Genomic DNA, 27,365 nt, shown 5'->3' with positions numbered 1-27,365 from the left:
TCCTCCATTTGCCCAGTCCAACACACTCGCTTTCCCTCTTTCCTTGCAGCCGCACTGTACTTCCACTTGCGCACTCATTGGCTGTGACTGTCGCAGACACAAGAGCCCACCCCTGCGACTGGCGACTGGCTACGAGAAAATCAAACCTGTCTGAGTTTGTCGTAGCCAGTCGCAGAGAGTTGTAGGGGCTATTAAGAGCAATATGACTGAGTCCCTGGGGATGTCACACTACACAACTGACAGTAACGGGCGTGCACTGTGACTCTCTACAACTCTCTGTGGTTTTCTTACGATCATGTAAAGGAAGGCCACGACTGGAAATCCTAGGAACAGTCGTGTAGTGTAACGCTGGCATAAGACACTACCTGACTGCAAACTTTGGTTTCAAAGAACACCAATAGTACCCCACACAGGTCTGTCAGTATAAGCACGAACACCTTTATTTGCTAGTAGAGTGGGTGTCTTTTACTGCCCCCCAGTCTGGTCTAACCTCATGAGCAGTGCACTCACAGCTCTCTAGGTAGAGTCTGCTGGAGAGTGTCACTGCCCTGCGATGGGCTGGCGTCCTGTCCAGGCTGTGGTCCAGTCGAGAGCCCTGTGTCTGCGGGGCTGGGCTCCACTAAAGACTGAGCTGTTGCTGAAAGCGGATGTAAGGTAAGAAAAGCTCCCACTTGGAACAACTGTCAACTCTTCTGTCAGAAATGTCCATTTTTCCAATAGGGATTCCTCTCAAGTAGAAAGGAAACACCTGCACTGAACTGAGACCTGTTTCATACCACACTGGAGAAACAGGGTTATCGCTGTCCAGTTTACACCTTTTAAAATCTGAAGATGATCTCCTCCCCGTGGCCGTCTGGAGCCCTGCAGGAGCCTTTCCTGCCTTTATTAACGGGGTCCCCCTGTACTGTCACACACCCCTAAACTCGTACAAGCTGTTTTTAAAAGTTTACCTCAAAGCAAGATTAATGACCCAAATGGCTAACTTGTCCTTTGTATAGTTAAAACAACCTTCGAACAAAACGGTAGACATGTTACAATGAGTATTTAACACATGACAGGTGACTATATCTACAATTTATGTCAAATATTATCAGTTATTTTGACTAACCTGTGACGCCCGACCTCAGCACAACAACCGGCCAGAGACGTTACACAGCTCACGCGCAAACGGGAATCTCGAGCAACGGGAGGCGGAGCCACCGCGAAAGCGGCAAACCTGCGGGCCAATCACCGTCGCTTCTCTGCAGTGTAGGCGGGGCCCCCGGGCACCCGCCGAGACAGGTGATTGGCTGCGTGCTGGTGCCAATCACTCACAGGCAGTTTTGAAAACCTCATATCGCCGACCACCTAATCTGCGTAACCTCCTTGTTCACAGCTCCCTTGACCGCCCTCAGCAACCATCCACACCAGGCACTTTCCCTTGCAACAGAGCTCGCTGCATCACCTGCAAGTACACAGCCACCACCACACTCATTCAAGGCCCCTCAGGACAATTCCGGATCACCCAGACAGCATCTTGTACCTCCAGCAACCTTATTTACTGTATCTCTTGCAGTAAATGCCCAGCCATCTACATTGGGGAAACAGGAAGGAGACTCGGAGACCGCTTCAGAGAACACGTCAGGGCTGTGAAGATTAAAGATCTCTCCAAGCCCATTGTTTCTCATTTCACCTCTGACGGCCACGACCACTCTAATCTCTCCGTCTGTGTTCTCAAAGACGGTTTCCGAACTCATACATCAGAAAGACCACCGAAACTAAAATTATTCTGCAGCTAGGATCACACATTCTCCCTTCCCTTAACGACAGATTACTGTTCTTTTAAATTTTCTCCATTCATTGGAAGTTTCATTTCACACCTCTCTGCACCCATTCTGACTTCACACCTCTTGATTGGCCTCTCTTTCTGTCCCCTGCTCCCGCCTCTCACTCCTCCTCTCTCCCAACCTTTGTTCTCCCGCTACTTTACCTTTGCCTACTGCCCTGTCTCTCTCACACCTGAAGAAGGCTCCACGGCCGAAACGTTGTTTTCTTTCTTCTTTTTTTCAGCATGGAATAAACCTGTTACTTGTTCCTTTGCAGCCTACGCATGCTGACGCAGCTCCCCACCTGAACTACTACAGTTTTGAAAACCCTCGAGCTTGCGGCGAGGCGCGTCTGCCTCCACTCGCGGGGCGCTGCGTTCCCGCTCATTTCCACCCGTAATGACGTAATAACAGGGGTGACCTGTCCCTTCTCTCTCGCCTCAGGGCAGTTTGAAGAGGTTGGCCTCCCCGCGGACGGCACAGACGACGAGTTGGCGCTGCGCTTGGGCGGTTCGTGCCGATGCGTAGTGACCGCTGTGCTGCTCTGGTTCCCGGGATATAGCGCCTTGTTTTTTCGCGGGGGGAGAGAAGTCACTCTGCCCCCCCGACACACAACGGCGCAGGAGAACCGAACCGGTAATCAGGAGAGCGTGTCCGGCGGCCTTGACCGCAGGTAACCCCGCCAGGACTTTGGGGTAACACCCCTACTCTTTTCGAGAAACGCCCTGGGATTTTTAATGACCACAGAGAGTCAGGACCTCGGTTTGACGTCTCATCAGAAGGAGGGCGGCTTTTTACATTGTAGTGTCCCCGTCACTATACTGGAGGTTGAGCGCCCCCTGCTGGCCCCACTAACACCTCTTCCAGCAGCAGCCTGAGTTTCCCAGGAGTCTCCCATCCAGGTAGCTGGGAGCTGCGGGCTGGTAGAGCTACTTGCACCATATGAGCGCTGATTAAACGGCGAAACTGCCGCCTGTTTCTTGCAACACGATTACCAGCCTCCCGAAAGAAGTAGACCGGCGCCCTCTAGTGGCTACATATACTGCTACCAGTACCGCCCTGGACTGAAAACCACCAGCGCAAAGGAAAAGAGCCGATGAACTCAGTTCAGCCCGTATTTTTTTTAGAGCCGGCTTACCACTCTGCCCTTCCCTGTAATATCAGGACTACAGCCACTGGGCTATAGAGTGATCTCTCTTTAGCTCACCGGGCTGTGTCCCTGTTGAGTGACGCAGGAGTCCCGGGTTTGAGCCCCCGACGGTGCGGGTCCGACCTGATGCGGCAAGGGCGCCCGCCTGAACCCCTGTTGCGTTACAATATCTTACTTTTAAAACATACACCAACGTGTAGCGACACACATGTGGTGTGTCGCCACATGCGTGTCGCCAAGGAAAAACAATTGACACCTGAAGAAGGCTCCACGGCCGAAACGTTGTGTTCTCTTTCTTCATTTTTTCAGCATGGAATAAACCTATTACTTGTTCCTTTGCAAGGAAAAACCATGCTTGGTGTGTTCAACCCTCCGAGGTGCAGTAACAGGTCTCCAGGCTCCAGGGCTGACGTGCCTGGAGGAACTCGGGGTCAGGGGGAGGCGAGGGGGCACCTCAGCGCGGGGGCAGGAGAGCGGACCACTGGCAGTCCACGCACAGCTCTATTGAATGCGTGCAGAAGGGTCCGCCTTTACGAGTTTAATGTTCAGCTGCGGACAGCGTGATTGCGCAACGATGCTGCCACCGTGCGGCCGTCGCTGGAACTTCCAGCACATGTCACTCAACAGCAACTTGAATTCCTGTCGGCTCTGAAATCAAGGACACATACAAATCTCACCCGGGATCACTCTTATCAGTGTACCAGACTGTTCTCCCCTTCACACACACCCAATCATCCCCCCTTCAAACACACACACTGCCCCCAACACGGACACCAACACACAGCTGAAAGTTCCTAAAACAATTCCTGAACCTTTATTTCTATCAAGAGGAAAAGAAACCAAAAAGGCAACTTTGAAATGAAAAGATTGAACACAAACCCACGAGAACTGTGTGTCTGTAATAATAACAATACCAATAATAATAATATAACAATAATATAATAATAACCATCATTATCAGAACCCAGAGCTGGAAATAATCAAATCAAGGAGCAGGGGACAGTGAGAAAGTCTGGGCTTTGGAGGAGGGAGTTAGGAGGAGAGTGAGGAGGACAGGGACAGAGAGAAAGAGAAATATACCTGTCGGGGAATAAGTAGCACCAAGAAACCAAGCCTGTCGACCTTTTCCAACCACCCGTGTCGCCTACAGTCCCTTCTCCTTCTTCTCCGTCCAGAACACACACACCAGAAGCAGATACAATAGAAACAGAAACATGGCATGTGGGGTCTTGCTTCCAAATGTGTGTCCATGAAACAAAAAGAGCAGATTCTGAGTGCGCGAGGAGCCAGCTGCGATGAGCGGCGGGTTTCTGCTGCCTGTTCACAAAAAAACCCCTCCAGACCCCTTTCATCACGGGAGACAGGAGGGCGAAGTTCAGACTCCCCTCCCCACAGCACACGGAGAGAGGGGGTGCACTGGATTAAGACGGAGAGACGCACTCCCTCTCGCGGGGGCCAGGGGACAGAGGGAGAGAGACGGACCAGGGCAGCGGAGCTACTGCCCTCCAGCCGGTCAGGCAAGAAATCCGTTCGGAAAAGGGTGAGAGCCGGGCAAGACGAAGAGGTGAGAGGAGAGCGAGAGAGGTGGGAAGATGGGGAAAGGAAACTAACGGGGAAAAACGGAGGAGGGGGAGAGTCCGAGCATCTGCGGTTTGTCTCCACGTGTTTTCGTCTGAATCCGAAGGGATCTGGACCCTGCCGGGCTGCTCCTCCGCCGGTCTGCAAGGCCCTTGAGAATCAGATGGAGGGAGGAGAGCGCTGGAGAGGCGAGGGGCCGGAAGGAGAGAGGGAGGCCGGCTGTGTCCTTGGTCTGCCAGTCCGTCCCCAACCCCCACCCCCCCTCAGCCCCGGAGTGACGCGCCGTCTTCAGGCCCGTCTGCTGCCTGCTGGAGTCTCCAGAACAGCCCCAACAGGGCAGCCTCTTCCACTCCATCACAAGACCTGAGAGAGAGAGGGAGAGGGAGGTCAGCTTCAGGGCAGTGTTAATGTGTTACTGGACACTGTCCACTTACTGAATGTGTAAATGACTCTGTGTCTCCCTTGCCTCTTCTCTCCCTGTATGTCTCTCACCTCTCCGTCATGCTCTCTTGCTCCATCCCTCTTTCCCCTTCCCTCTCCGCAGTGGTGCAGAACAGCAGCAGAGGGACCACCTGCCTGGTCAATGGTGGTTGCCATACCAATGGGGGTGGGGGGCGTGGCTTGTAGCCCCTCCAGCCCCACCTCCTCCCCCTGGTTGGAGGGCTGCAATCACCAGCCAGGACTCGGCTCCGTCTTCTCCCCGACCTCGGACTCGGCGCTATCCGGATATCAGTCACCCTCCATACCCAGGCTTACCCCTCCCTCTCTTGGCCAGCACCCCCACTCCCAGTTTCATTCTGCCTGGCCAGCAGGGTTCAGGGGTAAATGCACAGGCAGGGATAAGAAGTGCCCTACTGTGTGCTGTGAGGTCAATGAACAGGCTGTGTTACACTGGGATTTCGGGAACATCCATTGGGTGCTTCTAGCATTGTAATGGGAGGCATGTTGGAAACAAACTCTGAAAATGTGGAAAGCAGCACAGGAGATTCTCCAGCGAAGAAGTGACGACCCCTCACAGTGCGGAAGAGTGTGTTTCTGTTTGGGTCTTGCTAGTGGGAGTTCGTCTCCAGAGTAAAGTTTGCATTTTAATTTCAGTATCTCTCGGGAGTGTTGCTTTGTCTCCCTGAATGAATTAGAGTCTCCTTTTTGTGAAAGAAATGGCTAAATCCCCTTCCTTTAAGTCAGCGGTGTCCAGGGTGGGTCGCTGTGTCTGCAGCTAGTTTCTAGGTTTTCGAAGTCTGCTTACAGCTGCAACACCAGAAGAGCCAAGAAAAACTGTCAAACTGTCAAAGCTTGCTCGTGTACAGTGTCATAATGCCGCACACAGTACCGGACGTTTTGTTGTCTAGTCTTAAATCACAGAACATGGTACTGCACAACTTTGTCTGCGAGTTTAATTTGAAGACCAGAGATAAACACTGAAATCCAGAACCCCATCGTTATGAAATTCGTGGCCCAAACTAGTTTTGCTCCAGTAGCCTTATTCCTCCTGATCCAAATATCTGCCTTCTGTATAAGCGTCTGTGTGAGGCCCTGCCACATAAATAGAACCAATCTACAGACCCTGCTGTGCTGGTGTCAAGTCTACAGAACCTCTGTGTCTGGGCTCTGTAGAGGCAGCTGAAAGGCTCACCCATCAGCAGCATACGGGGTGTGAAGTACTGTAATAATAATAATAATAATAATAATAATTGCTTACACTTATATGGCACTTTTCTGGACACTCCACTCAAAGCGCTTTACAGGTAATGGGGACTCCCCTCCACCCCCACCAGTTTGCAGCCCCACCTGGATGATGCGACGGCAGCCATAGTGCGCCAGAACGCTCCCCACACACCAGCTATCAGTGGGGAGGAGAGCAGAGTAATGAAGCCAATTCATAGAGGGGGATTATTAGGAGGCCATGATTGGTAAGGGCCAATGGGAAATTTAGGCTGTAGGCTCCTCTTAGTCCCGTGGGCTGGGTGCTGGAGTGGCAGCACTGGCTCTGTACGGTGGTGAGACGAGTCTTTCGCTGAAGATCTGGTCCCATGATCCAGAAAAACAAATAAAAGTACTCGTTCCTTCATGCTGAATTAAAAACACACGTTGAGCGACCCCAGACTTCATTCTGGGGTTATTCATTGCAAGCCACCAGTCAAGACCTGACTGTTGGAACCTGTGTGTTAAATTGATGAAAGGGGCTGCAGTTCAGACTGTTCACACAGTGATAAAATTCATTGATACAGAAAAAACGTACACATTTAAATTAAACACAAAATCGTGAACTTTGTGAAAGTCCTGTAAGTCGACATGTTGTCGCAAACTCACATTAAAGTTCCCCCAAATTGTGATGTGATGCGGCCCTTCCTGCTCAAAGTCACCATGATGACTGATGTACTGTGATGTACGAGTGAATGAGCACACAAGCTTGCTTGTGTACAATGTCATAGGGCCGCACACAATACTGGACGTTTTGTTGTCTAGTCTTAAATCGCAGAACATGGTACTGCGCACACCTGGAAATGTAGTCTATTTTGTGATGTAAATTGGAGGTTTTACAAGTTGCTGGGCTTGAGAGAGACTGGATACAGAGAATGAATGTGGAGACACAGACATGCTCACATACTGCCCCTGAGACGCTGCTGTACAGTGCTGCTCGTTCTTTGCCCTCTGACCCTCTGACCCCACGCTGTGTGCAGACAGGGAAGGTGTCCAAGAACAAGAAGAAGAAGATGAAGAGGAAGGAGAAGAGGCAGCAGCGGCTGCTGGAGGAGAGGCTGCAGGACCTGGCCAGGATGGAGGAGCTCAACCCCCCCACAGACCCTGCGGCCCCCCCAGGGCCTGTCTGCTCCCCCTGGAGACAGAGCCTGCTGCTGGAGGACGGGGGGGACCCCCACAGCCGCCCCCAGCACTGTGAGTGGCCAGGCTGGGCTGTGCGGCCTAGCGCCCAGGGGGCTGTCTGCGCATCGCACGGGACAGCAAACTGTGTGTGTGTGTGGCCTCTGTATCTGTGTGGAAATGGCTTGTGATTGCGTGCGTGCAGCAGTAGCCTGAGACACTGAGCAGTGTATTTGGAGAACACAAGGGCCTACTGCTCTCCCTGCTGCAAACAGTCCATGTGCTGCTCAATGTCGTCAGTGTGGTCAGAGCTGTAAACTGTGTTGGTAAAGTTTTCTTTCTTCCCTCTATGGGATGTAAATACTGTAACCTTTGCAGCACCAAAGGTCTTCTATATTATACGCACAGGAGTTACAGTTTGCCCCAAAACCCTGCAGCTCAACTCTGTTCTCTAACTTGTCTGCTTTTATTCTCTTAAAGTGCCAGACAGAGGTGGGGCCAGAATCTTACTTCCAGTTCTAAATGGAATCTAACCCTAACCAGTTTAGGCTAGTTTTGCAGTTGCTAGCGTCCTCCAAATAAGGAGTTGTTTTTCAGCTACTCAGGGCTGTTAACATGCTCTCCTGCTCCATCCCTCTTTCCCCTTCCCCCTTCCCCCTCCGCAGTGGTGCAGAATGGGAATGGGAATGGGAATGACTGAAGTAATTTTCTGGGAAATGACTTCAGCAGCAGGGGGTGTGACACCCGAGTCAGTATATAAGTGTGAGAAAGTGCAGTCGGTCTAAACCACATCCTGAACTTACTGGTGTCCCCACGTTCTCTATCTTCGGGTGAGTACTAAAACGTCATTTGGAAATTGTTCAGTATATACTGTAACTTAATAAGCAAATACATTTAAAAAAATATATTTTAAATACAAGGTTATGCTTGGGGATGTTTTAAGACAATATTCAGGTAATGGCTATTGGTCTCTTAAATGAAGTATTAAAAAAAACTGCTAGCACGTAATACAGTGTCTTAAAATTGTTGGTAATACCCAGAAAGAAAAAAAATAAATTTAGCTTTTTTTTACCTCCTGCACAATCCTTAACTCACGATTAATAGATACAGAAGTACTCACACGTTTGTGGTCTGTTTAATTTAATGTGTACAAATAAGTGAGGCATTGATGAGTTGGTCAGAATTAATAACTGAGTTTTTTTCAAAATATTTAGAAACATACAATTTTCATTGTTGTGATTTACAATTATAAAACAAAAAAAATCGCAACTTCATGCTGCTGTAGTAGTTATACAGTACTCTGAATGATGTACTCTTACATCAAGATGTACTCCGGGTAACACGAATGAGTCAAAGGTAGCATGTCAAAAGAAAGGAAGTTACTTCTTCCCCAATATCTGCCTACAGAGGTATCAGATATTGACAGTGAACTTTCTGATGTGTAATTCCTAGACTTAGATAATGTCTCCTACCGTGTTTATACATACTCCAGATGTTATTCATCCTGTTTGTATCCAATGCTGGTTCCGGTATGAATTCTCGAGGAGTAATATGGACATTTAAGGTTAATGTTCTAATGGCAAGGGACATCACTTAACTCTGTTTTGTTTTGAAGGCAACAACGCCTCAGGACCTCGTGGCCTTCAAAAAGGGGGGATATGTAGCGGTGAGGCTTATTAATAAGGCAGAATGAAGTGTTTCTGAGCTTTCCCAAATTAGGCCTCATTTCTCTGTTCATCTCTGTGGTGCAGCCACAGAGAAACTATTCATGCAGGCTGATTTAAGGTTCCTTTGATAAGGACAGCTCCCAAAGGGGGATGCACTTAGCTAAACCTGGCTATCATGATCAATGGTCATCCATTGGCGCCTATCTGTCTAGGGAGTGCGAGATGGACATCTGGACTGCATTCCTAAGTGTCAGGAGTAAGTGACTCATATCTCATCCTGATCAACCAATCAGGGACTGGTAGGGCCGAGTAACCCACGTGGGACTCTGATGCCCATGGAACTTTCAGCCAATCAACGAGCTGAAGTTCCTCCAGGTAAAAACAGGCAACACAGAGATTCAGTAAGATTCAGGAGAGAATTCTGTGGACTTTTCTAAAGGGAATTCAAAGGAGAATTCCAGGGCACGACGGCCCAGGAGCAGAAGGCTCCCAAGGGCAGGACATTCTCGCAGCGCGCCTCCTGACCATCCTGAGACTCAGCCCGGACAACCACGGAACGGCCAGTGTTTCCGAGTGCCAGAACTTTCCTTTGTTCTAAGAGTCTAGAGCGGAGGTTGCCAGAGAGTAACCAGAGGATCCACCCGAGGTTAGCACCAGCAGCAGGCCTCGTGAACAGGTCGGGACTGTGGACAGCTGAATCACTATTCAGAACTAGCTCTTCATCAGGAACGAACCGGTCCTCTTCCTGACTTGCAGGGACCCACAGTCATCTTTTCTCCTGTGCACAAACTGTGCTAGTTAAAGCCAACACTAACTAGCCGGTCAGTGAGCATCAGCAGCGCACTGTCACAAGCCGCACAGCACAGCCTGGCACCGAGCCAGAGAGCGCGGATTGGACAGCAACAGCCTGCAACTGTTTCTTTGTGCCCGCAGGAGATCTGAATCCCCAAAGATTGGATGAGTATTCAACTTCAATGCATTACAGCTCGAGAATTCAATTGTTATCCCAACCAGTTGATATCAATTTAATTCCTAAGAGTTATGTACTTGTTTTGAGTATCTAATGTAGAAGTTGTAACCAAGTTCATTTACGAAACGGTCTTAATGAATGATATACTGAACGTATGTCCTCTTGATATGTGTAACTCATTGTAACTGACTGAATATATACCTTTTGTATTCTGATAACCCTCTCGATAAGATCTGTTAGGTCTAATGCATATTCTATGTATTAATAAATGTATCCTCGTGTATTAGTACCTGTGTGTGTGCGTTTGAGTTATGTCGCATGGTTGGACTCTAAAGCCATCAAAAGAATCAACTTTGTGATTTACTGCTACAATTAATAATTGTCTTAGTAAATGCCCAAACCCTACAGAACTGGTGCCTTCAGAGAGCCACTACATTTACATTTTGGCTATGGCAACGTTACATTTATGGCGTCTCTGAGTGGCTGTATTACATATTTGGCGTCCCTGAGCCGGTTTTCTTACAGCACTTTACATAATACCCTATTAAATTTCAGGTTTGAAAATGAACAACACATTAATGGAGTTATTCTTGCTGACAAAGAATAAAGGGGTGTGATAAGAGTTACAATACTGCTTCTCCAGAGTAACATTTTAGAAACCTGTTCAGTGAGAGGCACAGCACGTACTGAACAACCACAAAATTTAAGTTTGCAAAGATCGAAAGCTCAGGAGGGGGCTCCGCCTGTTTCCGTTTCCTCTGAAAGCTGACAGCTCTAGTAGACAACGTTTCAACAAGGGGGTGTTCTTGAAGAAAAGCCAGCGCCCAGCACCAGAATCCATCTTTGAGAAACAGAGGGCTGAACTGTCCTGATGTCTCTGAGAGGAAACTGTGAGGTCTGTGGACAGAGGTCATTGCTGAGGGTCCTGCACACTGTGGTAGCAACTTGCTTCCAGCAAGAAAACAGCTCAGGATTGATCCTGGACAGGTATATAAAAGCCTGGGTGATCCACACCTTGGGCTGGGACAAATCTCATTTTTAATCTGCTGCTCGGGGTCACACCAATTCTGTGTCTGTATTGTAGGCATGTGGTTTTGTATTTACATGAGACAGTTCTATTAGTGGAGGACCTGGATGGCCTAGAAACAAGGGTACAACTCAGACAGAAGGAGAACAGGCTGAATGCATGACTCTTACTGTACATGGGGAAAGTGCAGCTAAACAGATAACAGTGCTTAAACAGGAAAGCAGAAAAACAGTATCAGTACAATATTAGTGAAGTCGTTAAAAAAACTGTGCAGAAGACCTACAGCAAGTTTTTTTTACTCAAAATTCAAAACCCATGGATTGAGGGTCATGCTTATAATACCGAGTGGTCCCCCTAGTGGCAATATCAGGTATGACACTCACCATTGCTTGTACAGAAAGTTAAAATTTTGAACTAATAAACTAACATCCGTCATTCCTTATTGGAAAAAGAATGTGCAAAGCACTGGATGTGTTTCCACACATTCTTACTTCATTTCCTTACAAAAACACAAAATATTTAATTAAATAAATAACATTAACTTACAATACTAGGTGTCCTACCCATTCAAGTAAGAACTGTGCTCTGCTTGTTAATGTCAAATGAATGGCAAAAACATGAGTTAAGAACTCTAAAATATCAAACCTGTGAGAATCACACCTGAATAGTCACAGGATTTAACAAATACAGGACATTTTGCCAAGATCTCCTGAAAAAAACAAAATTCCTGTAGGTGAGATATTTTAATCCCAGATTTGAACTGACCAAGCAGAACTGTGGCAGACCAGACTATCTCTATGGCTAATAAATAGAGCAAGAAAGAGACCAGAATTTAGAAGTCAGGACCAGAGGAGCAGAAAGACAAGGAGTGAAGACCAGAAGAGCCGGAAGACAAGGAGTGAAGACCAGAAGAGCCGGAAGACAAGGAGTGAAGACCAGAGAGAGCCGGAAGACAAGGAGTGAAGACCAGAGAGAGCCGAAGACAAGGAGTGAAGACCAGAGGAGCTGGAAGACAAGGAGTGAAGACCAGAGGGAAGCAGGAAGACAAGGAGTGAAGACCAGAGGGAAGCAGGAAGACAAGGAGTGAAGACCAGAGGAGCCGGGAGACAAGGAGTGAAGACCAGAGGGAAGCAGGAAGACAAGGAGTGAAGACCAGAGGAGCCAGGATGCCCAGAAGGAGAAGCAGGAGCAGGAGCTCCACTGGACCAGGGAAGCACAGTCTGATACTCTGCTCCACCTCAGCTGCTGCTCCAGAACAGGCTGCTGTTGGGTGTGAAGGCTCACTATCCATCCGGACTTTTCTCTGGGTTCAGGCTTCTGAAATTTGCCCAAAGCCACAGACGAGGCTCCACCTGTCACAGTCTGGAGGAAAAAGCGCCACTGCAACTGGGCTGTGAGGAAACGTCACATGGCTGGACTCTTTTATACTGCATCTCACAAGGAGAAAAAGCATCAACGCTCTCTCAGTGGCTCGACTGTCTCCAGTGGTTGGAGTCTCTTTCTCTCTCTCTCCCTCTTTCAGCAGCAGAGCTCAGCTGCACAGCACGTCCAGCCCTTCACGGCTGCCTCACATCCCTGAAAGGAGGCAAATGTGTAAACACAGTGGAACCTGGCTGTCAGGTGTCATGACCATGAAGACTACCTGCCGGCTCCACTCAGGTGGAGGCCCAGTTGACTGCCTGTCACAGAGCTGCTCTGATTCCACCATCGATTATTCATGTTCCAGGTGAAGGTGTCAATATAGACCTGACTGGCCCTACACCCCAGCTGGCTGAAGGACACGACTGTATTTTAACTCTATCTGGAAGCGATCCTTGTATGAAACACAGCCTTCTCAACAGTGACACCATAGCTGGCAACAGTTTAAAAGAAGAGGAAAAAAACTGATTTAGTTGAACCAGGTAGTAATGAGATTTTTTACCTGATTTTCAGGGGGTGATCAAAGTATTGCATATATGAACATGGAAGTTTTAACTGGGTATTGTCTGATAAGTACAGTTGAAACAGCGGACAAACAATATTATAGACAGCAGTAATGTCATGACAATAGAAACAAATAGGTCTAAAAACATGCAACAGCTCACCATCTCTTTGTATAAAATAAGGCAACGGTAGGGTTTCACTTTGTTAAAGAGCTGCTTGGGTGTTGTCTAGGGGAAAGAAAGTGCATCTCCACTGGGTAACTCCTGTATTATTTCAAAGCAGTACTTCAGGGTGGTGGTAACCAGGTGGATACAAACCAGGATTCTCTATACATACATTTTTCAACAACTTAGTGCCCATGCCGTTTTTTTAAGATTGAAGAATTTTTATACCTTATTACTGACAGAAATCCAAGCAGTAGATAAGTGAAGGTTCCCAGAGCGAAGCTTCATCGACCAGGGATTTAATCTATCTGGATCCCCAGATACATCCATTAATGTAAAACCGAAATTATATATGTAAAGGTACAAACATATATAACTGTTGACTTTAAACCTTCTTTCTACAGTATCCAGTCCACCACCAGCCATGTCATCTGTAGGAACTGTTCCCATTGAGATGGCAGCTCTGGGCAGACCCTTCCTGCTGGGGATGCTGTATGACTGCCGCAGGGACGCACTGATCCCAAGTAAACCCACAGCACAGCAGACACAACAAACCTCTTTGGCATTGTCCAGTGTGTCAGGAGCATTAGGTAATCAACCCTGATTCTATTGCAGCCATCACGCTGTGGGACCATGAGGAGCTACAGAAGAACATCAGCGTGCGCTCCCAGAATAAAACTGAGCTCAGCGTCTCTGCCTCAGACTCCATTGATGACAAAGCTTCGGCCCTGCAGGTGGACGCCTCACTGAAGGCCAGTCTGCTGGGGGGTCTTGTAGAAGTGGGAGGAGCCGCCAAGTACTTCAATGACAAGAAGAAATCCCACAGCCAGGCCAGAGTCACTCTGCAGTACAACACCACTGTCAGGTACGAGCAACTGACCATGAGTCACCTGGGCCGAGGGCAGGTGACCCATCCCAGTGTGTTTGAGGACGACATGGCCACCCATGTGGTCACAGCTGTGCTGTATGGGGCTCAGGCCTACTTTGTGTTTGACAGAGAGGTGTCTGAAGAAGAGAACAAGCAGGAGATCGAGGGAAAACTGAAACTCACGATTGAAAAGCTGAAAGGAATCTCAATTAGTGGCAAAGCCTCTCTGGAAATGACAGAACAGGAAAAGGCTGCTGGAGAAAAGTTCAGCTGCACATTTCACGGGGATGTTCAGCTGGCGACAAACCCGTCCACTTTTAAAGACGCCATTGAGGTCTACAGAGCCCTCCCGACTCTGCTCGGAGGAGGAGGAGAACACGCTGTGCCCATCAGGGTCTGGCTGTACCCGCTGGTCAACCTGGACTCCAAGGCTGCTAAGCTGGTCAGACACATAAGCAACTGTTTTGTCACACAGGCACAGACTGCATTGGAGAACCTGGATGTGATTGAAATGCGATGCAGCGATTTGCAGAAACACACAGTTTCCCAAACCTTTCCTGACGTCAAAGGAAAAATAGAAAATCTGAAACAACTGGTCCTTCAGTACAAACTGAATTTCAAGGATAGATTAGCCTGTGTCCTGCCAGCTGTTAGAGGTGGTAAGAAAGATGAAGAAGAGTTCAGAGAGCTGATGAAACATCATGAAGACTCACCTTTCAAATTTCACAGGCTTCAACTGTGGCAGCAGAATAAAGAACAAGAAATGGACATAGTCAGTGGATATATTACTAAACTGAAAGACAGTGGTATAAAAGTACTGTCTTTACACAGGGAACTTAACCAGGTGCTGTTTGATCCAGACACTGAGAATGTGGTTTGTTTCAGCTTCACCTCACTCAGCCAGCCTGAGCCGTATCTGTCAGAGCTGTCCAGCTACCTCAGACACCCAGAGAGCAGGAACACAGACACTGACACACAACAGGCCAGTACAGGATGGGTAAAGAGAGAGTCTGTTCAGAAGATGAAACTGTGTCTGAAGGTTTTCCTTGAGTTACTGAAAATTAACAAGGCCCAGAAGGAAACTAAATTCTTTGCTGATTCTAAACAAGATGACCAGTGTCCAGGAGCGTGTATCTTCCTGTATGAGGATGGGGATTATCAAGGTGTGCATTTTGAGCCCCCATCAAAGCCTGCCCCCCCTGAGGTTCACACAGTGACACACAACAGTGTGACAGTACAGGTGTCTCCCCCCAGCTCCGCCACACTGGAGCACAGGGTGGAAGATAAACCCAAGAAGCAGGAGGAGTGGGAATCTGTCACTGTCACAGACACTCAGGACACTGTCACTGTGTCAGGGCTGAAGCCTCACACTGAGTATGAGCTCAGATCCACAGCAGTGGGCAAGCTGGGATACCCCATGAGCAGTGACATCATCAGAGTGAAGACTCTGCCAGCAAGCCCTCCTGGAAAACCCTCAGCTCCCCAGGTGTCTCCAACTTCCATCACAATAATATGGGAAAATCCTTCTGCTGTTGGAGAGGGGGTCAACATACTAGGATATATCATTGAATACAGAGAGGAAGGAGTACAAGGCAGTAAGGAAACATCTGATCAGTGGCTGAAGAAGAAAACTAACAAAGAACAGAATTCATTTTCTATGGAAGGCTTGACAAAGAAAACATCCTACAGAATCAGACTCCTGTGTGACTGTGGAGATCTTGGGACCAGCGCACCGAGTGGTGAAGTGGTGATCACAACAGAAGAAACAACACCCGTGAAGCAAATTACAGGCGACCCCAAGAAGTGCACTTTAATAAACAAGGGCAAACCTTCGATTTACAGGCTTAATCTGTCTAAAGATAAAGGCAGTACCTGTCCCAAACTCAGCTTTGGAAAACCAACAGTGAACAGTAGAAACAGAACGATCATGCTCCTGGGAGCGACGGGCTCAGGGAAGACCACCCTCATCAACGGGATGATCAACTACATCCTGGGAGTGGAGTGGGAGGATGAGAGCAGGTTCAAACTGATACATGAAGAGACCAACAGGACACAGGCTGAGAGCCAGCCCTTTGAGATCACAGCCTATCAGATCCACCACAGTGAAGGGTTCAGGGTTCCCTACTCTCTCACTATTGTGGACACTCCAGGGTTTAGGGACACCAAAAGGTTCAAACAGGGCTTTATCGTCACCAAGAAGATCAGAGACTTCCTTTCTGATAAGAATGGTATCATAAGTCTTGACGCAGTGTGTTTCGTGGTCCAGTCTGCTTTAGCACGTCTCACACACATACAGAAGTACATCTTTGACTCAATTCTCTCGATATTTGGAAAAGACATTGCAGACAATATTGTAGTTCTGGTCACCTTTGCTGACGGGCAGGCTCCACCTGTTTTAGAGGCCATCAAAGCTGCTAATGTCTCTTGTGCCAAACTGAAAAATGGCACCCCTCGCCATTTCAAATTCAACAACTCAGTCTTGTTTGCTTCTAATGAGGGATCAACAGGAAGTTCACATCAGAGTAAGTTTGACAATTTGTTCTGGCAGATGGGTTCAGAAAGCATGGATACATTCTTTAGCTTTTTGAACACCATGCAAACCCGAAGTCTGCAGCTGACAAAGGAGGAGTGTAATCTACTTTAGGTGACAGTGGAGGGGCTGCAGACCAAGATCAGAGTCGGACTGACGACACTCAATGAATTGGAACAGACGCAAGAAGCACTGGAACGTCACAAACTCTGTATAGAGCAAAACAAGAACTTTGAGTATGAAGTAGAGGTCACAGAGGCAGTAATGGAAGATATCTCTGGGACTGGAAACTACATCACCAACTGCCAAGCGTGTCATATCATCTGTCACTATCCCTGTCAAATTCCTAATGATAATGATAAGAAAGGTTGTTGGGCAATGGATAATAAAGGAAACTGCAGGATTTGTCCTGGGAAATGTGTCTGGAGTGTACATTTTAATCAGAAGTACAGATGGGAATACAAAATCAGAAAAGAGAAAAGAACATATGAGGATCTGAAAAAGCAGTTTGAGGACGCAAAGGGGAAAAAGATGAGTGCAGAGGAAGTTGTCAAACAGCTTCAGAAGAGATACAAAGATGAACAGAAAGAGGTCTTAAAATTAATTGAAAACTTGTGTCGCACTCTAAAGCGTCTGAAAGAGATCGCTCTGCGGCCCGACCCTCTCAGGACCCCAGATTACACTGACCTGATGATACTGGCTGAGGAGCACGAAGCCAAGCCTGGATACCTGGAGCGCATCAGAGAACTACAGAGAGTCAGAGAAGGAGCTGTGATAGTGCAGAAGGTGGCCAGTGGAGAGTCTGCTTCCACAGGAAGAGAAGACTTGGACAGAGTGGGTAAAGGACGGTGCCTCAGGGATGTTACAAAAAGTAAAAAATAAGATAGGTTGAAAGCATACTATACAAATGAGAATTAAGTGCATATTAAGTGAGAAATACAGGACTGACTGATGTTACCATATACATGTCCCCTTTCTAACATTCTGATAAAGATATTATTAAACTGAAAAGCAGCAAATAAAAGTTATTGTTCCATATAGGTTTTGGCACCATGCAAGTACATGTTAGTGAATACACTAGATACTCATTTTGTTCAAATGTTTGACATATGTAAAATAATTTTACTGGGATACTATTGAATTGTTACACTGATGATCTAACAAGGGAATGAAAGAGCATTTCTGAAATGTGTTTTCCTGTTTTCTATAAAACACTGACACATATTGTGTTCTCTGTGCCCTTTTTCTGTATTGAATTCATAGACAATTTTCATTCATTAGCCTGATTTCATGTTTCTTGTACTGTCTTTAAAGAGATATAACCTTTATATAACTTTTCACGAAGAACAGCACAAGTAACCTTCTTTGTGCTCAGTGGTTTTCAATAAATCCAGTCTCAGTGAAACTGGAGCAATGCAATATTTTATACTTCTCATCCAGTCTGTCTCCCGAACCACCTTTAAAGAGTCTCTCAGGTTCCTATGATTCTATTTAGGGAAAGGCTCCCCCAGCACCTCTCACTGTGCAGGAGAGTCACTGCACCCCCTCTCTGCTGGCCCACTGTCTCCAGAATGCTCTTGACACGTTACTGTCGTCCCTTAAGCCGCGTCGGGCTACAGGACTCGACACGACCTCTAGTCAGAGAGCATGTCAAAATTAACGACTGCAGCTGCGGAGTCTGGCTGCCTTTTCTGTCCCAGAGGGTGTCAAATGATACGACTAGGAATCGCAGGGGTGACTAATCACACGATTCCCTCATGACTTTTCATCCCGGTTCCACATCTCGTATCGCACCGCGAAAGTACCGCGAGGTCACCTCATTTTGTCAGCCAATCAACGTGGAGCAAGAGGAGGAGCAGCGCACGAAAGTACACAAACACGAAACGCCGAACAGACATCTGTGCTGGCTCCACAGTTCGACAAGCCTCTCCTCCATTTGCCCAGTCCAACACACTCGCTTTCCCTCTTTCCTTGCAGCCGCACTGTACTTCCACTTGCGCGCTCATTGGCTGTGACTGTCGCAGACACAAGAGCCCACCCCTGCGACTGGCGACTGGCTACGAGAAAATCAAACCTGTCTGAGTTTGTCGTAGCCAGTCGCAGAGAGTTGTAGGGGCTATTACGAGCAATATGACTGAGTCCCTGGGGATGTCACACTACACAACTGACGGTAACGGGCGCGCAATGCGACTCTCTACAACTCGCTGTGGTTTTCTTACGATCATGTAAAGGAAGGCCACGACTGGAAATCCTAGGAACAGTCGAGTAGTGTAACGCCGGCATAAGACACTACCTGACTGCAAACTTTGGTTTCAAAGAACACCAATAGTACCCCACACAGGTCTGTCAGTATAAGCACGAACACCTTTATTTGCTAGTAGAGTGGGTGTCTTTTACTGCCCCCCAGTCTGGTCTAACCTCATGAGCAGTGCACTCACAGCTCTCTAGGTAGAGTCTGCTGGAGAGTGTCACTGCCCTGCGATGGGCTGGCGTCCTGTCCAGGCTGTGGTCCAGTCGAGAGCCCTGTGTCTGCGGGGCTGGGCTCCACTTCACCACGACCCTCTAAAGACTGAGCTGTTGCTGAAAGCGGATGTAAGGTAAGAAAAGCTCCCTCTTGGAACAACTGTCAACTCTTCTGTCAGAAATGTCCATTTTTCCAACAGGGATTCCTCTCAAGTAGAAAGGAAACACCTGCACTGAACTGAGACCTGTTTCATACCAAGTCTTTACAAATTACCAGAGAGAGAGGCTGACAACACTGCAGATCCATCAACCGAACCACATGGATACATTTTAATCTTGCTTGTAGAAATAATCTCTGTGTTTTTAAATAAGCTTCATACGAAGAGACACTGAAATAGGGACATGAGCACCTCAATTAGACCAAAGCACAGCATGTGACTGACTGGTCAAATCCTGACTTCCCCCGGCTAAGCGCCATAAAACACACTGGAGAAACAGGGTTATCGCTGTCCAGTTTACATCTTTTAAACTCTGAAGATGATCTCCGCCCTGTGGCCGTCTGGGATCCCTGCAGGAGCCTTTCCTGCCTTTATTAACAGGGTCCCCCTGTACTGTCTGTCACACACCCCTAAACTCGTACAAGCTGTTTCTAAAAGTTTACCTCAAAGCAAGATTATTGACCCAAATGGCTAACTTGTCCTTTGTATAGTTAAAACAACCTTCGAACAAAACGGTAGACATGTTACAATGAGTATTTAACACATGACAGGTGACTATATCCACAATTTATGTCAAATATTATCAGTTATTTTGACTAACCTGTGACGCCCGACCTCAGCACAACAACCGGCCAGAGACGTTACACAGCTCACGCGCAAACGGGAATCTCGAGCAACGGGAGGCGGAGCCACCGCGAAGGCGGCAAACCTGCGGGCCAATCACCGTCGCTTCTCTGCAGTATAGGCGGGGCCCCCAGGCACCCGCCGAGACAGGTGATTGGCTGCGTGCTGGTGCCAATCACTCACAGGCAGTTTTGAAAACCCTCGAGCTTGCGGCGAGGCGCGTCTGCCTCCACTCGCGGGGCGCTGCGTTCCCGCTCATTTCCACCCGTAATGACGTAATAACAAGGGTGACCTGTCCCTTCTCTCTCGCGGGGCGCTGCGTTCCCGCTCATTTCCACCCGTAATGACGTAATAACAGGGGTGACCTGTCCCTTCTCTCTCGCCTCAGGGCAGTTTGAAGAGGTTGGCCTCCCCGCGGACGGCACAGACGACGAGTTGGCGCTGCGCTTGGGCGGTTTGTGCCGATGCGTAGTGACCGCTGTGCTGCTCTGGTTCCCGGGATATAGCGCCTTGTTTTTTCGCGGGGGGAGAGAAGTCACTCTGCCCCCCCGACACACAACGGCGCAGGAGAACCGAACCGGTAATCAGGAGAGCGTGTCCGGCGGCCTTGACCGCAGGTAACCCCGCCAGGACTTTGGGGTAACACCCCTACTCTTTTCGAGAAACGCCCTGGGATTTTTAATTTTTAATTATTATTATTATTAATGACCACAGAGAGTCAGAACCTCAGTTTTAGTGTCCCCCGTCACTATACTGGGGCATGAGGACCCACACAGACCGCAGGGTGAGCGCCCCCTATTGGCCCCACTAACACCTCTTCCAGCAGCAGCCTGAGTTTCCCAGGAGTCTCCCATCCAGGTAGCTGGGAGCTGCGGGCTGGTAGAGCTACTTGCACCATATGAGCGCTGATTAAACGGCGAAACTGCCGCCTGTTTCTTGCAACACGACACAACTAGCAGCCTCCCGAAAGAAGTAGACCGGCGCCCTCTAGTGGCTACATATACTGCTACCAGTACCGCCCTGGACTGAAAACCACCAGCGCAAAGGAAAAGAGCCGATGAACTCAGTTCAGCCCCTATTTTTTTTTAGATACAAGTTTATATTGTAACGCTTATGGCCATCAGTGGTGTGTAAGAGCCGGCTTACCGCTCTGCCCTTCCCTGTAATATCGGGACTACAGCCACTGGGCTATAGAGAGATCTCTCTTTAGCTCACCGGGCTGTGTCCCGGGTTCGAGCCCCCGACGGTGCGGGGCCGACCTGACGCGGCAAGGGCGCCCACCTGAACCCCTGTTGTGTTACAATATCTTACTTTTAAAACATACACCAACGTGTAGCGACACGCATGTGGTGTGTCGCCACATGCGTGTCGCTAAGGAAAAACAATTGACACCTGAAGAAGGCTCCACGGCCGAAACGTTGTGTTCTCTTCCTTCATTTTTTCAGCATGGAATAAACCTATTACTTGTTCCTTTGCAAGGAAAAACAATGCTTGGTGTGTTCAACCCTCCGAGGTGCAGTAACAGGTCTCCAGGCTCCAGGGCTGACGTGCCTGGAGGAACTCGGGGTCAGGGGGAGGCGAGGGGGCACCTCAGCGCGGGGGCAGGAGAGCGGACCACTGGCAGTCCACGCACAGCTCTATTGAATGCGTGCAGAAGGGTCCGCCTTTACGAGTTTAATGTTCAGCTGCAGGCAGCGTGATTGCGCACCGATGCTGCCACCGCGCGGCCGTCGCTGGAACTTCCAGCACATGTCACTCAACAGCAACTTGAATTCCTGTCGGCTGTGAAATCAAGGACACATACAAATCTCACCCAGGATCACTCTTATCAGTGTACCAGACTGTTCTCCCCTCACACACACACACCCAATCATCCCCCCTTCAAACACACACACTGCCCCCAACACGGACACCAACACACAGCTGAAAGTTCCTAAAACAATTCCTGAACCTTTATTTCTATCAAGAGGAAAAGAAACCAAAAAGGCAACTTTGAAATGAAAAGATTGAACACAAACCCACGAGAACTGTGTGTCTGTAATAATAACAATACCAATAATAATAATATAACAATAATATAATAATAACCATCATTATCAGAACCCAGAGCTGGAAATAATCAAATCAAGGAGCAGGGGACAGTGAGAAAGTCTGGGCTTTGGAGGAGGGAGTTAGGAGGAGAGTGAGGAGGACAGGGACAGAGAGAAAGAGAAATATACCTGTCGGGGAATAAGTAGCACCAAGAAACCAAGCCTGTCGACCTTTTCCAACCACCCGTGTCGCCTACAGTCCCTTCTCCTTCTTCTCCGTCCAGAACACACACACCAGAAGCAGATACAATAGAAACAGAAACATGGCATGTGGGGTCTTGCTTCCAAATGTGTGTCCATGAAACAAAAAGAGCAGATTCTGAGTGCGCGAGGAGCCAGCTGCGATGAGCGGCGGGTTTCTGCTGCCTGTTCACAAAAAAACCCCTCCAGACCCCTTTCATCACGGGAGACAGGAGGGCGAAGTTCAGACTCCCCTCCCCACAGCACACGGAGAGAGGGGGTGCACTGGATTAAGACGGAGAGACGCACTCCCTCTCGCGGGGGCCAGGGGACAGAGGGAGAGAGACGGACCAGGGCAGCGGAGCTACTGCCCTCCAGCCGGTCAGGCAAGAAATCCGTTCGGAAAAGGGTGAGAGAGCCGGGCAAGACGAAGAGGTGAGAGGAGAGCGAGAGAGGTGGGAAGATGGGGAAAGGAAACTAACGCGGAAAAACGGAGGAGGGGGAGAGTCCGAGCGTCTGCGGTTTGTCTCCACGTGTTTCCGTCTGAATCCGAAGGGATCTGGACCCTGCCGGGCTGCTCCTCCGCCGGTCTGCAAGGCCCTTGAGAGTCAGATGGAGGGAGGAGAGCGCTGGAGAGGCGAGGGGCCGGAAGGAGAGAGGGAGGCCGGCTGTGTCCTTGGTCTGCCAGTCCGTCCGCAACCCCCACCCCCCCCCTCGGCCCCGGAGTGACGCGCCGTCTTCAGGCCCGTCTGCTGCCTGCTGGAGTCTCCAGAACAGCCCCAACAGGGCAGCCTCTTCCACTCCATCACAAGACCTGAGAGAGAGAGGGAGAGGGAGAGGGAGGTCAGCACAGACACTGGGCACAGATACTGCCCACTACTGGTTAAGAGCACACGAGGGGCACGAGTGGGAGACTCGGTCAAAAACATTAACCGCGACGGAGCTGAAGCCTACGAGTGTGCAGATTCATCGGGGTGGTCACGCAGTGTGGTCCCGTACCTCCGTGGTCTCTGTGTTTGTGGAGGGGGGCTGCTGCTGGCTCACAGGCCGGGTTTTCTTGGACTCCGAGGCATCCTGGGACAGTGACAGCTCCCCCCCCAGACCCCCTCCTCCCCTCTCGCTCTTCCTCTTCCTCCGCGAGTCCCGGGTTCGGCCCCCCCGGCCCATGCTGCGCTGCTCCTGCAGCTCGATCTGATGTCGTACGAGATGGACAAGGGAAAGCAGGAGAGAGAAACAGGGGCATCCATGTGAGCACAAGAGGTTGCCTGGAGATCCTCCCTAGAAAATCTTCTTCTAAAAAGATCACTATTCTCCCTGAGTGATCTGTTATCCGTCTCCCTCCCGTGTATAAGACAGGCCTATCTCTTTACCTGAACCCCCTTTGTGTCTCTCCATCTCCACAACCCCCCCAGCTCAGTACCAGCTGTCCCCATCCTTCTGCTCACCCCCAACCCCCTCCACCTCACCCCCAACCTCCTCAACCCTCTCCACCTCACCCCCAACCCTCTCCACCTCACCCCCAACCCCCTCAACCCCCTCCAGCTCGCCCCCAACCCCCTCAACCCCCTCCAGCTCGCCCCCAACCCTCTCCACCTCACCCCCAACCTCCTCAACCCTCTCCACCTCGCCCCCAACCCCCTCCAGCTCGCCCCCAACCCTCTCCACCTCGCCCCCAACCCCCTCCAGCTCGCCCCCAACCCCCTCCAGCTCGCCCCCAACCCCCTCAACCCCCTCCACCTCACCCCCAACCCCCTCAACCCCCTCCAGCTCGCCCCCAACCCTCTCCACCTCACCCCCAACCTCCTCAACCCTCTCCACCTCGCCCCCAACCCCCTCCAGCTCGCCCCCAACCCTCTCCAGCTCACCCCCAACCTCCTCAACCCTCTCCACCTCGCCCCCAACCCTCTCCACCTCACCCCCAACCTCCTCAACCCCCTCCACCTCACCCCCAACCCCCTCCACCTCACCCCCAACCCCCTCCACCTCACCCCCAACCCCCATCTCCCTTCCTCTCCACCTCACTCCTCCTTCCCTCCCTCACCTGAATGAGCTGCTCCAGCTGCTGCAGGGGCGGCCGGCCGGCTGCCAGCAGGACCCGGCGAATGATGGCCCCCTGGTCCAGCGTGACCTCCAGCAGGTCCCCCTCCAGCTGCAGCTCCTCGAGCTCGGCCCGGGCCGCCGGCGACAGCCCGATCACGGGACCCTTCAGCTGGGGCAGCAGAGCCCGCAGCCCCTCCACGCCTGGCAGAGACAGAGAGGGGATAATCCACACGCCGACACTCAGCCGCTGCCACCCCACCGGCTGAGCGGACCAACCCAGCACGGCCAGAGAGACCGGCGAGGGTTACTGGTGACCGAGGGCCTGTGCTCACGAGCGCCGCGCAGGGGGACAACGGAGGCAGCGAAAACCTGCCCGCGCGAGCGATGCGGAAGGCAGCCGGCGCACGAGTCGAAACACTTCATTCTGAATCCGCTCCCCGAGGCCAGCGGGCCGTCCCGTGCGAGCGTGCGGGAGACTGACCTGACGCCGTGGAGACGGGGGGCGCTGTCCTGCTGTGTCTATTCTCGCAGCCAGCCTGCAACACGGACGAACACAGGGTCACACACCGAGGGGCACCACTTCCCCTGCACAACACCCCCCCGGGTACACGCATTCTCACTCCTTCACGCACGGCCGCACCCACCTTGGCCTCGCTCCCTTCCTGGCCCTTGCACGGGGGCGCCCCGTCCTTCTTCCCAGACTTGGAGGGGCTGCTGTCCTCCGTGAGGTCGATGACCCCCTCGGTGTCCGACAGCACGATCACCGAATCCTCCTCCTCCTCCTCCTTCCCCGGCCCCCCGCCCTCCGCGGGCGCTCCGGGGGGCTCCAGCCGCCACCTCAGCGCTTGCAGCTTCTCCAGCGCCCCCCGCAGCTCGGGGCTGGCCAGCGCCTGCCGGGCGCGGCCCTGCCAGTTCATGGCGCGCTCCGTCAGGCACTGCAGGGCCTCCCCTTCGGGCAGCCGCACGGGCAGGCGCTGCAGCGCCACCAGGAGGGCGAGGATGGTCTCCAGCCGCGGCCGCCGGCTCCTCTGGCACAGCGGGCACAGGAATTTGGAGTCCCAGTCCCACCAGCAGGTGGCGCCGTCGGGGCCGTGCTGGGGGTCAGCGCTGGCGCCGCCGCCGTTGGCGTGAGGGGGGCCGCCCGGCGGCAGCAGGCTGGGGAAGGGGACGCAGCCCCCGTGAAACCAGTCCTTGCAGAGGTCGCAGCGCGCCAGGGGCGGCCGGGGGGGCGTGCCGCACACGCAGACTCCCGGGCCGGGACCGGGACTGGGGGGCGGGGGGCTGTCGCCGCGGCTCGGCTCCGCCCGCTCCGCCGCGCCGGGGGGGCCGCCGTTGGCCTCCGCGGCTCCCGGCTTGGCCAGGTTGGCCTCCTGCAGCCGGCGCATGGCCTCCTTCTCCCGCTTCTCGCCCTCTTTGAACGCCGCCACCTGGCCGGGAGACAGGGAGCGGGAGGGGCTGAGAGGGAAGCCGAGCCCCCGAATCGGCCCACGGGCGGGGTGACCATACGGCCCCGCATTCCCCCCCGACACCTATCAACACAAACTGCGTTTCACAACAAAGACTCCCTCTCACAAACGATCAGACTCACATCGGTTAAAAACCTTCCTGATCAGGCGACTGATCGGCTTCACCTCTGCACCTCTGTATAAATACAGATCAGCGGTTATAATAATATTATTATTAATAATAATAATAATAATAATAATAATAATAATAATTGCTTACACTTATATAGCGCTTTTTCTGGACACTCCACTCAAAGGGCTTTACAGGTAATGGGGATCCCCTCCACCACCACCAATGTGCAGCCCTACCTGGATGATGCGACGGCAGCCATAGTGCGCCAGAACGCTCACCACACATCAGCTCTCAGTGGTTCACTCTTCCGCCAATGATCAAACCATGCAATTGGCCGAATCACCTTACGTCTGGAAGCGTATCCTGGGGTCAGGACTGCCTGTCCGCCACAGGAGAGCGTCTCCTCAGCGCGTCACAACGCCGATTCCACAAGCCTACACTAACGTCCTCCGGTTTAGGGCAGCTTGAATGGGGGAACACGGGAGCGCTCCCAACAGCCGGACAGAGAGAGACTCACTATGGCGCCGGGGTCCCTCAGGTCCTGGGCCGACAGCCCCAGGCTGTCCGTGTCGGAGCGGTACAGCCGGCCCTCGCTCTCCCTCCTGTGGCCCCTCCGTCCCCGCGGGGCGCCGTCCGCGTCCACCTCCACGCAGGGGCACAGCACCTGCAAGGGGGCCGCGGCCGAGCGAGAGTCAGAGACCGGTCCCCTTGCGGGGGCGAGGTCCCCCCCCTCCCCCACCGGCGACACCAGCCCCCCGCCTCACCTCCAGCAGGCTGTAGGTGGTGTTCTTCTTCAGGAAGGTCTTGCTGGCCTTCTCCCGCCAGGAGTGGGCGCTGGCCACCTGCAGCTCCAGGTGCCTGAGCTCCTCCATCCTCACGGGCAGGTCCCGGCCCACCGCCACCAGCCCCTCCAGGTCATCCAGGCAGGGGCAGTGCTCTCCGTTCTGCACAGGGGGGAGGGGGGGCAGACATCAGCTGTAGAGGGGCCGTAACTGCCCCTCTTGGGGGTTAGAAATTGAAAAGCCAACCCAAAGGATCAGCTCTGGTTCAAAACATGACATTTTTTAATTCAGACCAGGGAGTGAGAAACATTCAGACTGGCCCCGTGTGCCTGTGATGCTGAAGATAGGAGACCGACGCACCGCTGGTTAATCACAGTCAGTCAGAGGTAAAGCACTGGCTATCTGGCCCAGTATTCCTGCTACGGGCCGGACTGCAGTGGTCAGCGTACTGACCTATATCTCCTCCAGGTCGGTGACCCACTCTCGCGCCCGGGCCAGGCTGGACTGCAGCGCCAGGATGTTGGAGAGCTGGACAGGGATGAGCTGGGCCTCGTTCACGATCGCCTCCAGTGTGGACAGAGGGTGTTTCTGCCTGGAATGACAAATCAAAAAACAGCCATGCAGGGGCTTTCACACAGTGCTTTCCGTACTGCCGTAGTGTTCTCTGCAGGCTGAACTAGTCTACAAGGTGCTACAGGAACAGCCTGGGCACTGTGTACCTGTCCTGCAGGCAGATCTGGGCTTTCACACAGTGCTCACTGTACTGCTGTAGTGTTCTCTGCAGGCTGAACTAGTCTACAAGGTGCTACAGGAACAGCCTTAATAGTCACGTTTTTTAATCTGAAGATTTTGATTTTAAAGTAAAAACTACTGGAGTGATGGATGTAC

General features: G+C 51.2%; 3 protein-coding genes across 3 annotated transcripts in view; 2 read left to right on the top strand and 1 right to left on the bottom strand.

Moving 5' to 3' along the window:
- The first annotated feature begins 6,552 nt into the window (after positions 1-6,552).
- The window catches only part of LOC148674065 (uncharacterized), a 117,421-nt gene continuing 96,608 nt past the window's right edge, over positions 6,553-27,365 (top strand). The window contains exon 1 of the mRNA XM_088623812.1: positions 6,553-7,428. Coding sequence (XP_088479938.1) covers positions 7,110-7,428 — 319 coding nt within the window. The 5' untranslated portion in view covers positions 6,553-7,109. The remainder of the gene's footprint in view (positions 7,429-27,365) is intronic.
- On the top strand, positions 13,559-17,923 carry LOC148674075 (stonustoxin subunit alpha-like). Its single transcript, XM_088627149.1, has 2 exons — positions 13,559-13,628; positions 13,720-17,923. The coding sequence occupies exons 1-2, from the start codon at positions 13,559-13,561 to the stop codon at positions 16,614-16,616; spliced, it is 2,967 nt and encodes a 988-aa protein (XP_088483275.1). The 3' UTR covers positions 16,617-17,923.
- LOC148674074 (lysine-specific demethylase 5C-like) lies at positions 21,738-26,664 on the bottom strand. Its single transcript, XM_088623809.1, has 7 exons — positions 26,460-26,664; positions 26,213-26,359; positions 24,762-25,544; positions 24,599-24,653; positions 24,119-24,318; positions 23,077-23,268; positions 21,738-22,891 (listed from the first exon to the last, which is right to left on the bottom strand). Exons 1-7 carry the CDS (start codon positions 26,565-26,567, stop codon positions 22,883-22,885), a joined length of 1,494 nt encoding a protein of 497 aa, XP_088479935.1. The 5' UTR covers positions 26,568-26,664; the 3' UTR covers positions 21,738-22,882.

This window comes from Lepisosteus platostomus, chromosome 3 (assembly GCF_059453375.1).
Source record: "Lepisosteus platostomus isolate fLepPlt1 chromosome 3, fLepPlt1.hap1, whole genome shotgun sequence".
NCBI lineage: Eukaryota > Metazoa > Chordata > Actinopteri > Semionotiformes > Lepisosteidae > Lepisosteus > Lepisosteus platostomus.
Note: the sequence above shows the minus strand (reverse complement) of the source record. Positions and strands in the feature narration are given on the sequence as shown.

Excerpts from the sequence above, each read along its gene's own strand:
- LOC148674074 (XM_088623809.1), bottom strand. The coding sequence starts at position 26,567 with ATGGAGGAGCTCAGGCACCTGGAGCTGCAGGTGGCCAGCGCCCACTCC. Across the intron at positions 24,654-24,761 it reads AGGAAGGGAGCGAGGCCAAG|GCTGGCTGCGAGAATAGACA; the intron begins GTGGGTGCGGCC and ends TCCGTGTTGCAG. Across the intron at positions 23,269-24,118 it reads AGCTGGAGCAGCTCATTCAG|ATCGAGCTGCAGGAGCAGCG; the intron begins GTGAGGGAGGGA and ends GTACGACATCAG.
- LOC148674075 (XM_088627149.1), top strand. The coding sequence starts at position 13,559 with ATGGCAGCTCTGGGCAGACCCTTCCTGCTGGGGATGCTGTATGACTGC. Across the intron at positions 13,629-13,719 it reads CAGGGACGCACTGATCCCAA|CCATCACGCTGTGGGACCAT; the intron begins GTAAACCCACAG and ends ATTCTATTGCAG.